At 33.5% G+C, this 13,799-nt stretch overlaps 2 protein-coding genes across 5 annotated transcripts; both read right to left on the bottom strand.

The window, feature by feature from the left end:
• Positions 1-3,113: 3,113 nt before the first annotated feature.
• LOC100793459 (ACT domain-containing protein ACR9) lies at positions 3,114-7,205 on the bottom strand. The gene is made up of 6 exons (XM_003547349.5): positions 6,784-7,205; positions 6,468-6,686; positions 6,284-6,389; positions 4,635-4,986; positions 3,708-3,992; positions 3,114-3,537 (listed from the first exon to the last, which is right to left on the bottom strand). The coding sequence occupies exons 1-6, from the start codon at positions 6,950-6,952 to the stop codon at positions 3,391-3,393; spliced, it is 1,278 nt and encodes a 425-aa protein (XP_003547397.2). The 5' UTR covers positions 6,953-7,205; the 3' UTR covers positions 3,114-3,390.
• A 909-nt stretch (positions 7,206-8,114) lies between these two features.
• Positions 8,115-13,059, bottom strand: LOC100790835 (UDP-glucuronic acid decarboxylase 1-like). Of its 4 annotated transcripts, XM_006596960.4 has the most exons (15): positions 12,814-13,028; positions 12,606-12,674; positions 12,410-12,483; positions 12,096-12,215; positions 11,204-11,290; positions 10,940-11,027; positions 10,470-10,561; positions 10,065-10,129; positions 9,900-9,988; positions 9,701-9,778; positions 9,490-9,583; positions 9,137-9,203; positions 8,984-9,047; positions 8,833-8,873; positions 8,124-8,557 (listed from the first exon to the last, which is right to left on the bottom strand). In XM_006596960.4, the coding sequence occupies exons 4-15, from the start codon at positions 12,189-12,191 to the stop codon at positions 8,372-8,374; spliced, it is 1,047 nt and encodes a 348-aa protein (XP_006597023.1). In that variant the 5' UTR covers positions 12,192-12,215; positions 12,410-12,483; positions 12,606-12,674; positions 12,814-13,028; the 3' UTR covers positions 8,124-8,371.
• Positions 13,060-13,799: the final 740 nt, after the last annotated feature.

The raw sequence follows: 13,799 nt of genomic DNA, 5'->3' as shown, positions 1-13,799 counted from the left end.
TTTTGTCAACGCTGTGGAAAGTGATGGTCGTAGTAATGGTGTTAACAGACATGTCTTTACAACTATGTTATTACATAAATTAAATGGATTTAATAAAATTATTAGATTTTTTTTCCGATATACAACACTTATATAGGTAAAATGCCTTCAATCCTGTTTACTTATCATGAGAAATTGAAAACAGCACATGCTAGGGAAGCTTGTGTAAATTCAAGTCTATGACCTTAGAATAAATTTTCCTTTCAAGAATAAATGCAAAATTTATCACAAATACCCCGTAAAAATTTGTCAGAAATTATCCAAATTTCTTTGTATTTTATATATTTATGTTCCCTAAGATTTGTTTTTTTATTTTGACTTTTTAAATAAGTTATTATTTTTTTAACATATGTTGGCCAATAAAAAAAATAAATTAAGAGAGTAAGAGAAGAATAATTATATTAGTAAGAAATTTTTATGTGAAAACTCTCTTTGAAAGAGAAAAATTATCGAATCAACTATAGAAAAATATTTCCGCTATGAAGTAGAGTTACAGTGATGTCAATCTTATCCAATAAGATAATTTATAATTTTTCAAACACACTTAACAAGTATAGTGAAAATATATAACTCTTTTTTCTTGAAGAGGATTAAAATTTTTTTATCTTACTACATCACTTTTGAGGAATCTCACTTGTGTGCTTATCACAATTTCTCCTAAGCCCCTATTTATATAGTGGAGAGATTTCCCAATAATAATAAATGAATGTTAATTAATTTTGATATTTTTAAGAACTCTTGAAAATGTAATCTCTATTTTTTTTAGATGAATGTGATATCATCAAGAGTTAAAGATAAATTCCAAAACCTTGGAATCTTCAACATGTTGGAGTTGGAGGGAAATAAGAGGAGGGAAGGTATTTGAAATAACTTTTTTTGTTGTTTAATTCAATTTTTAGGAGGAAAATGATGGAATAAAATCTTCTCTCACTCAATTTTAGTTTCTATTCAATATTGAGATAATTTGGAGGGAGAGGAAAAATGAATTTTATAATGTTCGGTTACAACATTGTGAATTAAACAAGAATAATTATTTTTCTTGCCATTCCTTATAAATTTCTCTTTACTCTCGTCTCCACTAAACCAAGTAAGGAAATTCAAATAGAGTTCTGAAAAGGCATGAAATCAATTCCTCTTTGATCACATTTCCATTGAACCAAGTAAGGAAATGCAAATAGAGTTCTCAAAAGACATGTGATTTTTTTCTTCAAAGGATCATCATTTAAAATGTTTAATGACATTTACAAAAATACAAGATGTTAAAAGAAGATAGTAATGCACAATATATAAATAGATGCAAATTTGACTTGCATTTTCAAAAATATTAAGTGTTTGGTAATTGGTTTGCACTGACGCAAACTGACACAAACAAGAAATTTTCACTTTTCAAAGCATAATAATGAGAAGCAAGAATGTGTAATTTTTTTGTTGAACGAATGTTAGGAGGTTTCTAAAAGAAAACCAAATGCACTATAACACATTTGTGCGCATGATTATCTTTGATCTGATTTTTGGTGGTGTGAAGCTTTGTTGGATTTTAATCTGCCTTGTCATGATGCGTTAAGGGTTTCTTTTTAACCTTAATTAATTCATGTTTTATGATTACAGTATTTCTTTGTAGCAAGCACTTTTCAGTCTTCATATTTGGAATTATTTTAAAGTATGTTTTTGGGGGTAAATTGCATTATTTTTACTTTCAATTTAGCTATCGCAAATTTGGAATTGGAAGCAAAGTGATTCCTTAGCATTGCCCTGTGTATGTTTGACTTTGATTGGAGAGGACTATTCAATAAGAATTTGTGTTAGCATATACATGGAGGATGATTGGATGTAAGGAGGCTGTATACTGATAATTTATGTTTCCCATAATTTACATGGGAGGGGTTGCAAAGTTCATTGGCAGCAGGACTTACACTGGAAAATGTCAATCTTCTTCCTCTGGATTGTGAAGCTCGAAAAACTCCGATGTTGCTGCAGTTTGGAACTTGTGGTTGCAGATGAAAAAGAAAATTTTGCATGCTGTTAATTGCTCTTTAGGCCTATTGGCTGTTATTTGGAATCATTGGCAGCTTGGTATATTGATCTAGTATAATTTGCCGTAACAACCTGAGTTTGGTTGCTTTAAAGAGATTTCATTTACCATCAAGTACCAAGTACGTGAATTAACGGTTGTGAAACTATTCCTATTTAATCAGACATCTTAGGTTTAAACTTGGATTAGTAGAAGATATACGGGATCTAGAAAAAAAAAAAAAGAAATTTCATTTTACCATAGAAATATACTACTGTACTGTAAAAGTCGAATGCGGGTCAAGTTTTATTGACTGTATTTAAGAAAAATGAATTTATTAGCTGTTCCTTGCGCCAAAAAACCAATATATTATAACACTATTATCTGGTGTAAAATAATGATCACAAATTGTAATCTGTGTTAAGTTTATTCATTTTTATGGTAATAATTACTGGAGTATTTTAGAAGTCACAAGAATTTTTAAAATTAATTAACCGTGTAAATTACATTTATTGTGTATGACTGTTAAATTCACAACAAACTAATCCGAAAGGGGGATTACATATGTGAGATGCATCTTCGCTTTCTGTTTTCAAGTTACAGATGTGCAAACTTTTGCCATCTATGCAATGCCTGAAGACAGAAGTCATGTGTCAGAGTCAGACCCTGAAGAAAAAATAAGATTTTATACCCCAAGATAACAGCTTGTACATGCATTCAATCCTATGTCGTTATACAATCTTCTTTAATGGTATATTTGGATTGAAGGAAAGAAAATAGGAATGAAAGAAAACACAAATTATAACGATGTATTTTCTTCTGTTTGGTTGGAGAGAATGAGAAAAAAAAAATGGAGAAAAAAATTGATTACTAGAAACAAAAGTTTTAAATTTTCTTTCCACTCAATTCAAATTTTAAAATTTTCTTTACTCTTTCATTTTCTTTCCTTCAATCCAAATGGAGGGTTAAAGGTTCTCAATGAAAAATGCCTGATGTTTAGAAAAACAAAATCCTTCATGGCTCAACCTCAAATTATTCATAGTAAGCACTAAGCAACACAAAATTTGAACCATCTCGATTCATCCCTTTGGCTGTCTGTATTTTACAATGTGGCAATCTTCTTATTTTCTTAAAACCCTTAAACCGGGTTTTATGATAATTGTAATGCAAAGAACACCAAGAAGATCAAATACAGGCTAGCTGAATTACAAAGCGAACAACAATTGATCATCAACATATAAAAAATAATCAGAAGACACTCAATGGTACATGGCACACATTGCAACACCAGATGGTGGATGCTACATAATACATATTATTGTCTTAAAATATACTACTACTTACCAACCCATTAAGGTTCTTCGAACCCTATTTACAATCTTATTTCTAGCAGCAACACCTGTTAATTGAAACTCACAGTTCTCATCCAAGAGAAATCTGTACACCTCCCATTCACGCTCTGAAGTTGAATGCCGTCCTACTTCAGCCTATAACAAAAACGGAATTAAGTAATTAGATTTGATTTTTTTTATAAGCATAATGTTTTATTATCTAAATGACAGCAGTATATATCAATGCTTATTTTGAAATGCAGTTATATTTTTATAGCAACCAAAGATATTAAAGATTTGGTATCACATTTCTGAAATTTTCTTACCGAGAAAACACAAATTCCAACTGTTTTGAGAGCAAATGTGACATCATAAAAAACTCGAGGTCTTCCCATTCCAGATAGCTCAACTGGATTAGCGACCAACAGTTCAGTATCTGGTCCTCGGTTTGCAATGATTACTCGCAATGGATGAAGCATTTCTTGTTTCAAACGAGAGCAGAGTGCACTCTGCTTCTCCGGATCCAAAATCTTTTTCCCATCTTTCTGCTGAATAAATATATCTAAATCACGATACCCCATCGAATTGGGTGAAAATCGGCCGTATGAAATCTAAGAAGAAAAGTTCAGAAGTGTCAGCAAACTGCTAGAATGCTATATAGTTGCCAGCACAAACAGAAATTAACATAATTTCAATTTTTCACACAAATAAATTTTATCCATGATTAGATGAATGATTGGTGATATATGAAAGCTACTTCAGAAGTTTACACCATCAAACCACCTCAATCAAAATAATGGCTCCTAAAAACAACTAAAATGCCCACTTGTAAACAAAACTGATAAAGAAGGAAATCAACCCACTGATTTTCGAAATTGGATGCATAATTGTAGTTTTTCTTGCTAGGAGCTGACTGAATAATAAAATTGAGATTGCAGAACAGTCAATTGTGATAAAATCTGTCAGCTTTGTTCAGTTAAACTGTTTCTTTTTGCAAGTACTGGGTAAAAAGGGAAAATGATATTGATTGTTTAATTGTATGAGCAGCATGCTAATTTTGAACTCCAATAAAATTACTAACAGAAGTGACACATTTTACCCTATGCTGACAGCTACCATCTATCAAAACTTGACCAAATGAAAACATCAAATATCCTTCATAAACAAGGACATTGAGCTTGGAGTAAGCTAGGAAAGTGAGGAGCTAGCAAAGGATGCTGTGCTACAAATAATTTTCGTAGAGAAAATAATACCTTCATATTCAAGTCCTTCAAAGTTCTCATAATGTCATAAAGAAGACCCTTGTGATCAGCACATCGTATTTGAACTAGCGTGTGAGCTGGGCTTAAGGAATTGTCCATTGTTACATTGGTTTTCTTCAACTTTGTCATATCAGGGCTAAGAGCTTGAGCACGAACTTCGTTATCTGATAACTCACATCGAAATAGCTCCTCAGCTAATGCAGGAGACAGAGAAGAGATACCCTGATTATACTCATATTCTGGACCTGCCAATTGAAGTTCACAGCTGATACACGAGTCTCGCAGAACAGCATTCAATCTTTCACATGTCTCATCCTGTCGATTTCTTGTGTGTAAAAGTTCCCTAAAGGAAAATTGAAGCAAGTGATGATTACTTATAAGCAACAGTATGCACTCAAAATATAACTGGCAGTTGATAAACTGCATTAAGATGTTAGACATAACCAAAATATTGCTAATAACTTTGATCAGCCATACAAGAAGAACCGCACCCTTGCAATATCATTTATTAGAGTTTTAGGATTTATAAAGAGAAATATAAATACTTCATTTCTTTCTCTCTGTTCTCTCTCCTCCTGCCATTTTCATCCCTTTCTCCCTTGATTGGTAGTAAGATGCAGCACACAGTAAGCCATATGGGAAACCAGCATGATGGAAACAGAAGGATAAGACATTAATTTGTCAGATGATACAATCACCCGTATCTTAAAAGGTTGAAACTTACCGTTTTGGCCAAGCAGATAAGCTTCTATCACCATTAAAACAACAACAACAACAACAACAACAACGCCTTATCCCACTAGGTGGGGTCGGCTACATGGATCAACTTCCACCATAATGTTCTATCAAGTACCATACTTCTATCTTTTGACACTGTACTCGAGCCATACAGCGCGTTGCTTCCGGGCAACGACCTAGCATTCACATTATTACGTAATTGATCCATGTCATAGAGATTCGACAAAGTTTAACGTTGGCTGTCGAAAGCCTAACACAACCCTCTCCTTTTATCCGGGCTTGGGACCGGTTAAGAATAGCAAAGCTACCCTAGGCAGGATTTCTATCACCATTAAAACAAGTAAAAAAAAATAAAAATAGGTAGAACTATTTGGAATCAATAGAAAGTTGGGGCAAAAGGCTTATGACATAGAGGTAAATGCATAGAACTATTATTAGGGAAGTCAACACAAAGGTATGTGACAAACTAACTCTAATTTGCACCTGAGTTGCTAGGGAGATAATCCTATTTGAGATATAATTGGATACTAAATGTAAGCACCACTCTCATTAGGGATTTGAATTATGATTCATTGAGATTCAGAACATTGTGGTTGACTAACCCCTTCAGCTAGACCTAACGTTCCGGTGGTTGCAAATGAGTTAATTGAATTAAAACAACAAAATATTAAAACTTAAAACATTACTGCATGTATATAGATTCCATCATGATTAACAACATATTCCACCGAGACATTTAGAAAAACTTCACATTCTGCATTTTACAAATCAAACTATTCCGAAATATAAGGTGAGTTTGATGGTTAAAAGAGAAGGGAAGAGGGAAAAGGTCGCGGGTTCGATCCCATTGCTAACAAACTAACATTTGCTTATGAAAAAATCAAATCAAACTCTTCACTCACTTGTTATCTGTTACGAAAAAGAGGTCCAAGACTCTGCCATCGGGGGTCGTGGTCACTTTCACCTTTTGAATGGTAAGTTCAAGCTCCGAGAGCACTTTCGTTACATCTACAACACAGTATCAACAAGAAGACAATCAGAAAAATCATACCACACAGAATATCAAGTGAAAGAAATTTCCATTACCGTGTAACAAGCCCTTCCGGTCAAGGCAACAGAATTTCAACAGATAGACAGGAGAAGATCTCGAAGGTTGCTGAATGACGTAAAAGGAGGCTAAACAAGGCGGACAAATTTTCTGAAGTCGTTCTTTGAGAATCAGATAAGAACAGCTCATAGGAAGCAACACGGAGTATGGAATAACCCACAACACAATGTAACACCACACGCCATCGGTTGAAACATCTGAATGATATATTCAAAAGAGGGTCCATTAAATTAAGAAAACAACGGAAGAGGATCTGAAACGAAGAATTCAATGAAAGTGGAGAAAGCGTGAGACCTCCTTTGGCGATGCAGAGACCGAAATCGAGAATGATTCTGCAGATATCACAAGCGAGGCCTGTCTTGTCGGGGCAATTGACGGTGATGATGAAAGGGTCGCCGGGCTTGTTCGGTTGCTGGATGTGAACGACGTCGTCGTCGCCGCCGCCAGACACTCCTCCCATCATAGGAGGCAGCTAAAACTGTACGTAACAGTTGGCAGGTCAAACGATGTTTGGTTAAGGTTTGGGAGCATGCCAAGTTGAAGAGAGAAATCTATTATCATGACATGAGAACACTCTTGTTTGTACTGTCATGGTTATGGTTGCAAGTTGCAACTGAATGGTGAATGGTGAATGGTGATTGTAGAAGGCACTGCATTTGGACGTGGCGGCATATTTGTGGTTACTTACTGGTTAGTTGTTGTTATGGTTAACCTTTTTCTTTTCTTCTCGTCTAACTAATGTGTTTCCATGTTTGGTACCAATTTACTTATCACGTTAGGTTGATGTCACCTAAGTAAATTCTGGAGGGACCTGGATTTCTACACTTTGCTTTTCCACACGTAATTAATAAATGGAAACTGTTAAGATAAAATTCGTTTGACTCATTATATTTTCATAAATTAAACTTAAAACCACATATTTAAAATCTAATTATCGATCTTTATGTTTATTTATTTATTTATGTATCAATTTTAATATTTTTTTTCTTTTAAAAAAATTTAACAGATGATTTGTAATTAAATAATAGTAACACAAAAAAATATTTATACAATTATATTCTAATTAAGTTTTAAAAAGAAATATATTTAATTCACTCAAGTGATTGAATGTCATTCGATTTATGAATTAATATAGACACGTTTAATATAGATCATAAGATTGCTGCTACTTGTTATTAACTTAGCCAGCATTGTGTAAACTAAGCAGGACCTTGTTTGTTAGAAACAGGATGAAGGACATGGAAAGTTTTATAGAAAAGAAGTTAAGTTAGACCGTTTGTTTTATCAAACTTCAGCGTGCGCTGCAGTGTTATTCAGTATTCACGCATCATAAATTCTATTTTTTTTCTCATGACACACTCCTTCGAATTTTCTTGCTATTCTCATAACTCTTGAGACTGCAGAAAATAATCATGTAAAACTAACTACAGATTAGTTCTAGCTCCAGACAAGATGAATTATACAATTCGAAACAAAATTCGACTAGATATTGTGAATCAGTTTCACATCATCACTTGTGTGTACACCTTGCATCAGAGTAAATGGCATGATGATTCCGGACTATGTAATTAAAATTCCTCAAGCTCAGTTCTCAAAGACACTTTAACAAAGGAAAGTTGAAAAGATAACCAGAATAAAGGAAAGAATTTCAATTCAATCGTCTTACAAACAGCAAAATTTGTAGTGACATGCTGCAGTCTTTTGCTAAACAAAACAACAAATATAGCAATCTGATAGCTGTAGATGCCAAATTTCAGGCCCCCCAACTTTCTCAGTATCATAATCGTAACAATAACTATAATGACGAAAATTTTGAAAACGGGCCAGACCCATCTCACTTATTATTCTACTTTAACATGTCACCAAAGGAGCGAAAAACAAGTTAATTCTTTTTGCCAACTCCAAGCCTCAGACGGAAATCCTCTTCCATACGAGGAAGACCATCACGCAACTTGACCTTTGGCTCCCAGCCCAACAATTCCTTTGCTTTTGTGATGTCTGGTTTTCTTTGTCGTGGGTCATCAGGAGTGTTCTCCACCATCTTGATCTCCACACCTGGATTAATAAGCTGAAAAACCACCCACAAAGCATCAAATAAAAACTTCTTGCCAAAATTTTCTTTCACACTTTGCACATAAATATGGGTGAAATGTATTGATCTGGTACAATGAACATGCAATCCACCTTAAGAAAATCAGCTCAATGAATTCATAGGATGGGTAACCAAGAATTCCAAGTCACATTTTACTATTCACAGCTTAACTTAAAAGGAAAACATGCACATGTAAACCAAAATAGGAGAAGTGAGTGGTACTAATAAAGAAAAAAATGCTTAAAACTGACCTCTTTAACTGTCTCAGCAAGTTCAGTCATTGTAAATTCACCTGAAATTTAAAGATACACAAGTAAGTAACCGAGGGAAGAGAAAGTAAAGATACTTTCCCAGCTAAAGAAATATGACACTCAAAGACAGGCCTTGCAGAAGAAATATAACCTGGGTTTCCAAGGTTGATTGGTCCGGTGTTTGATCCTTCCATGAGACGGATAAGGCCATCAACCTAAGACATCTCATAAATATCATAAATTCATAATCACATTCAGCTATTCAGGTAGTAATTTAAAGATACATAGATTATGGGACATTTACCAGGTCAGAGACATAACAGAAACTTCGAGTTTGTGTTCCCGGACATTGGACTGTCAATGGTTCCCCCCTATAATGGACCATTATGTGAGAAGGGTAGGAATCAATATAAAATTAGGGATAAGACATAAATAGAAAACATAGCCAGTCACCAAAATTAAAGTATTGAAATTTTAAAATAATTAAATCAATAATTGATCTAGCAAGTAGCAAGCAAGCATGATCATTGAACAAATCATGCACCTGTTAAAGGGATCCTTCTGACAACCAAAACCATCAGAATATATATAAAAAAGACATGCAGAAGTAACAACATTATAACATGCATTTAAACCAGATAACAGTAAAGTAATTACCGCAGTGCTTGAGCAATGAAGTTGCTGACAACACGCCCATCATCAATATTCATGCGTGGTCCATATGTGTTAAAGATTCTTGCAATGCGTATTTCTATGTTGAAAGGATATATAAACACCTCAAGGAGTTAAAAAACAAAGAAAAATCTCTATTGGATATGCCTTAAACAAAACGAGAAGAAATTATAAGGAAAAAAAGACAATAAATTACCAATTCCATGCTGCCTATGGTAATCAAACATCAATGTCTCAGCCACCCGTTTCCCCTCATCATAGCAACTACGAACTCCTGATATTATCATATATTTAAGTCCTCAGTCTACATCTTTATTAATATGTATAAAAAGATACAGAAATAGTTCCTTATTATAAGCGCTTTAGCAAGTTGAGAATGAAATGAAGGAATCTACCAATAGGGTTAACATTGCCCCAATAACTTTCAGGTTGGGGATGCACAAGAGGATCCCCATATACCTCTGAAGTTGATGTAAGCAGAATCCTGCCAATAAAATTCAAACTAATTAAGACCAACTAATGGCAGCAGTTGAAATTATTGTTTAAGAAAATATCCCAACCTTGCTCCTACTCGCTTAGCGAGCCCAAGCATGTTCAGTGTGCCAATCACATTTGTCTTTATTGTCTGTAAAGTAATTGTTTCATTATAAATTAGATAGTCTTTCAGGGTCAGATAAACATGAACTTATTGACCAATGATACTAGCAGTAGCTAGACATAACTATGGAAAGAATGTAACAATAAGCAGGGGAATGAAACTACTTTACAGGAAAGGGGACAGACAAGAGAAGGGGCTCAGTATAATCCCCCTCCACCACCCAATTTTTTTCCCAAGAAAAGATAACCATATCAGTGAGTGTGCAATGAAGTAGAATGCAATTTCTTCAACAGTTGACATCAATAAGTATGATTTTCAATTGAAAGGCCAATTATTAGATATACAAAAGCAGACTCTCAAACTATACCTTTACTGGATTGTATTTGTAGAAAATAGGAGAGGCAGGGCATGCAAGATGGTAGATCTGATCAACCTCGATCAATAAAGGCTCCGTGACATCTAAAAAGTGATAATGAGAATCAGCATCATTGGTTTACAAACAGATTTAAAGTGAAGCTGAGCATAGTACATTATGTACACAATACAGCATCATCATTACTGTTCCTACATCAGATGGCTAATTTAATTGTGGTTATTTTAAAAAAAAGTTGAAATAACGAATGCTTTAATTCATGGTGTAACAATGTTGAATCTTATGCTGATTGCATGCCATAAGTTAACAGAAACCAGTTGACAAACTAAGTTTAAAAGCTCAAATATATGCAGCCCAATGAGAAAAAGATAAATCAATAAAAAACTTTAGTGCATCTAACATGTGACAATTTTAATGGCATTGATAGTTGATAGTTGACAGTAAACAAAGATGAAAGACTATACCATGACGGATAAGCTCAAATCTTGGATGACCAATCCACTTTTTGAGGTTATCCTTGGATCCAGTGAAGTAGTTGTCAGCAACAATGACCTGATTAAACAAAGATTTTGTGGCAGAACTTTTATCAAATCAAACTTAGTTCTATATGCTGTATCTTATTTATCACATATAGGATGATAGCAAGTTATGCCATCTGTATAAAGTCAGTAAAATCATGAGTGAACATCAGAAATATAACATTATGAGCAAATAGATAACCCTCTTACCTCATTTTTTTCATTTTCCATCAATCTGTCAACTAAGTGAGACCCAATGAATCCAGCTCCTCCAGTAACCAAGATTCTCATGTTGGACTATTATCAAGAATGAAAGAATACTGGTAAACAAGGCATCAAGACAAGAAAAAAGAGGCTCATGCAAAATAGTTGCTTCTGCAAAAGCCACATTCACAAACAACTAAACAAATTTTGACCAATGGATGTAAGACACACAGATGTTCTCATACACATAATGCAGAACCAAAGGTAGCACTATGCAAAAGAATAGAAATACAGAAAAAACCTTTTACAGTTTAACAGATCAGTATAATAGATAAATAATTAAATTTAAAACAGTAAATTTCAACCTTTTGTTGATCCTCTCCCCTTGTATCTTATTAGAAGATTCACAGTATAAAACATTGGGTTTGTTGTCAACATTTAGATGAGTGCTTGTGGTCAAACTATAATATATAATCGAGTACAAGAATCACTCCACATTTGACAGCATTTTCAATTAATTTAAGTTTCTTCTGGTGTTTGTGTTCCAAGCAACAGTAAAGGGTACTGAGTTGCAGTGCAATTTAAGAAAAAATTTGTAATCAACAAGAAGATATTCATAATATTATTATGATCACATTTAGCACAGACATCCAAATCTTAAAACCAAAATGTTTAACTTTACCTTTATGTAAAATAACAATGCAGACGAATGGCCAATCCACAAAGTAAACATTTTCTAAATCTACTATTACGTCACAGTCATTGGTGTACTTGTACTAAAAAACATAACATTAAATAACTGAAATGTCTGAATGACCATGAAATTGGAATCATGCAAGCAACGTAAATTATGTTGCATGGAAAATGGTAATCAAAATAAGAAGATGCAATGCTTCACCTGAAAAAATTTGGAAAAGCGCAGGGGAGATGGCAAAGGAGGCTGCTTTGTTGTTGTCTGGTGATGTCCATTACCATTTGAAGAATCCGTTGCCATTCTCTGAACCACTGAAATTAATTCCTACACAAATTTTGGGGTGGTCAATGTCGTGCACAGATCAAATAAACTTAAATGGGATATCAAATTCCCCAACCAAATCAGGTGACTTCACATCTATTTAATGAAAGGGTCAATTGGAGCCAGGGAGAGGGCAACGAGATACAAATAACATTAAAAGCAATAAGAATAAGAAAGGGATAGAGCAAGTCAAGAACCTGATCTCAAGCTTCACAAAAACACCAGCCCAAAACCCTAACCACTCTTGTCTTACCACTCCACGATCATAGACCTATTTATATAGATAAATGACAACCAAAATCTGAAAATTCTTCCACCAAACATTAAATTCAAATTTGGAAGGGAATTAAATAAAAAACAAAACTTTATAAGTTTATAATAGATAAAATTAACCTCCGAAAAGAATAGTAATTCAATTTGGAAACCTTGAAAGTCACGGAAAGTTGAAGGACATAATGAAAGCTGCGAGGCAACGACAACAGTAATGGAAATCACACCAAACTATTATTCTGAAGTAAAGATTCAGAAAAGAAAAACCAAGCCCGACCCAACCAAACCCAACCCCACGTTGAATTTTGTGTCTATGACTATAATTAATTACCTAACAGGACAAATGGATCGTATGATACAAAAATATCAAATGTAAATTTTGAAGAATATCATGTCTCTCTCTCTCTGAGTAATTAAGGTAATGAAGAGTGGTGCAGTGAGAGACAAAATAGAATATAGTGGCAGTGCATGAGAATGGATTAGTCTCTCAGCACAAGGTTGCACATTGTGCAGTGCCACACTGCAACGTGAGCTGATGAGTGAGTTAGGATAAGGTACAATGATCCTCGTTTTGTCGAACTTGAGGGTTCCTCGTTTTTTGGAAAATAATTAAGTAACTTTTGATACAAATATAGATACAATATTTTAAAAAATAACAAAGAAATACAATTATTTTCTTATCATCATAAATAGAAGTATTTTTTTGTGTGGTAATTAATTATAAAACTATTAACCTGTTTAATGATAATTAATCATAAATCTATAATTTTCAGAAAAAATAAAAAATAAGTTGGGATATATATATTTTTTAGATTCACTTGAACCTGTGCTTCTTCAGCCACAGTTTTCTTTTATCTATTTTTTTTTCATCCTTTTCTGAATTGCTTAGATCAATATGAATATGGACTGTTATATCAGAGATAGGAAATTAGTTGTTATATTTCGCTATATAAAAGCCTCTTTATCCTCATTGTAACTCAATTTTACTTATCATAATATACATTTACTTTGAGTAATATTTTTCTCTCTTTTTCTTTCTCTGAAATCATGTTTCCTAACATCTTACATTGTTTGAACGCTGATACTATATTGGAATATATATTGTGAACCCAATAAAAAAAAACAAATTGAAGTGAATATATATCAAACACATTAAGTACAGTATCTATTTTTTTTATGAGTAGAATTTAAAAAAGTATAAAAGACTCACAATAACTTCTTGACATTACGTTGGATTCTCACGAATAAAAAAAAATATTATATACTTTAGTTGTCAACATTCTAATACATCTATATAAATTCAACTTCCAATTTCAT

Source organism: Glycine max, chromosome 15 (assembly GCF_000004515.6).
Source record: "Glycine max cultivar Williams 82 chromosome 15, Glycine_max_v4.0, whole genome shotgun sequence".
In the NCBI taxonomy this organism is placed as follows: domain Eukaryota; kingdom Viridiplantae; phylum Streptophyta; class Magnoliopsida; order Fabales; family Fabaceae; genus Glycine; species Glycine max.
This window is presented reverse-complemented; position numbering and strand designations above follow the sequence as displayed.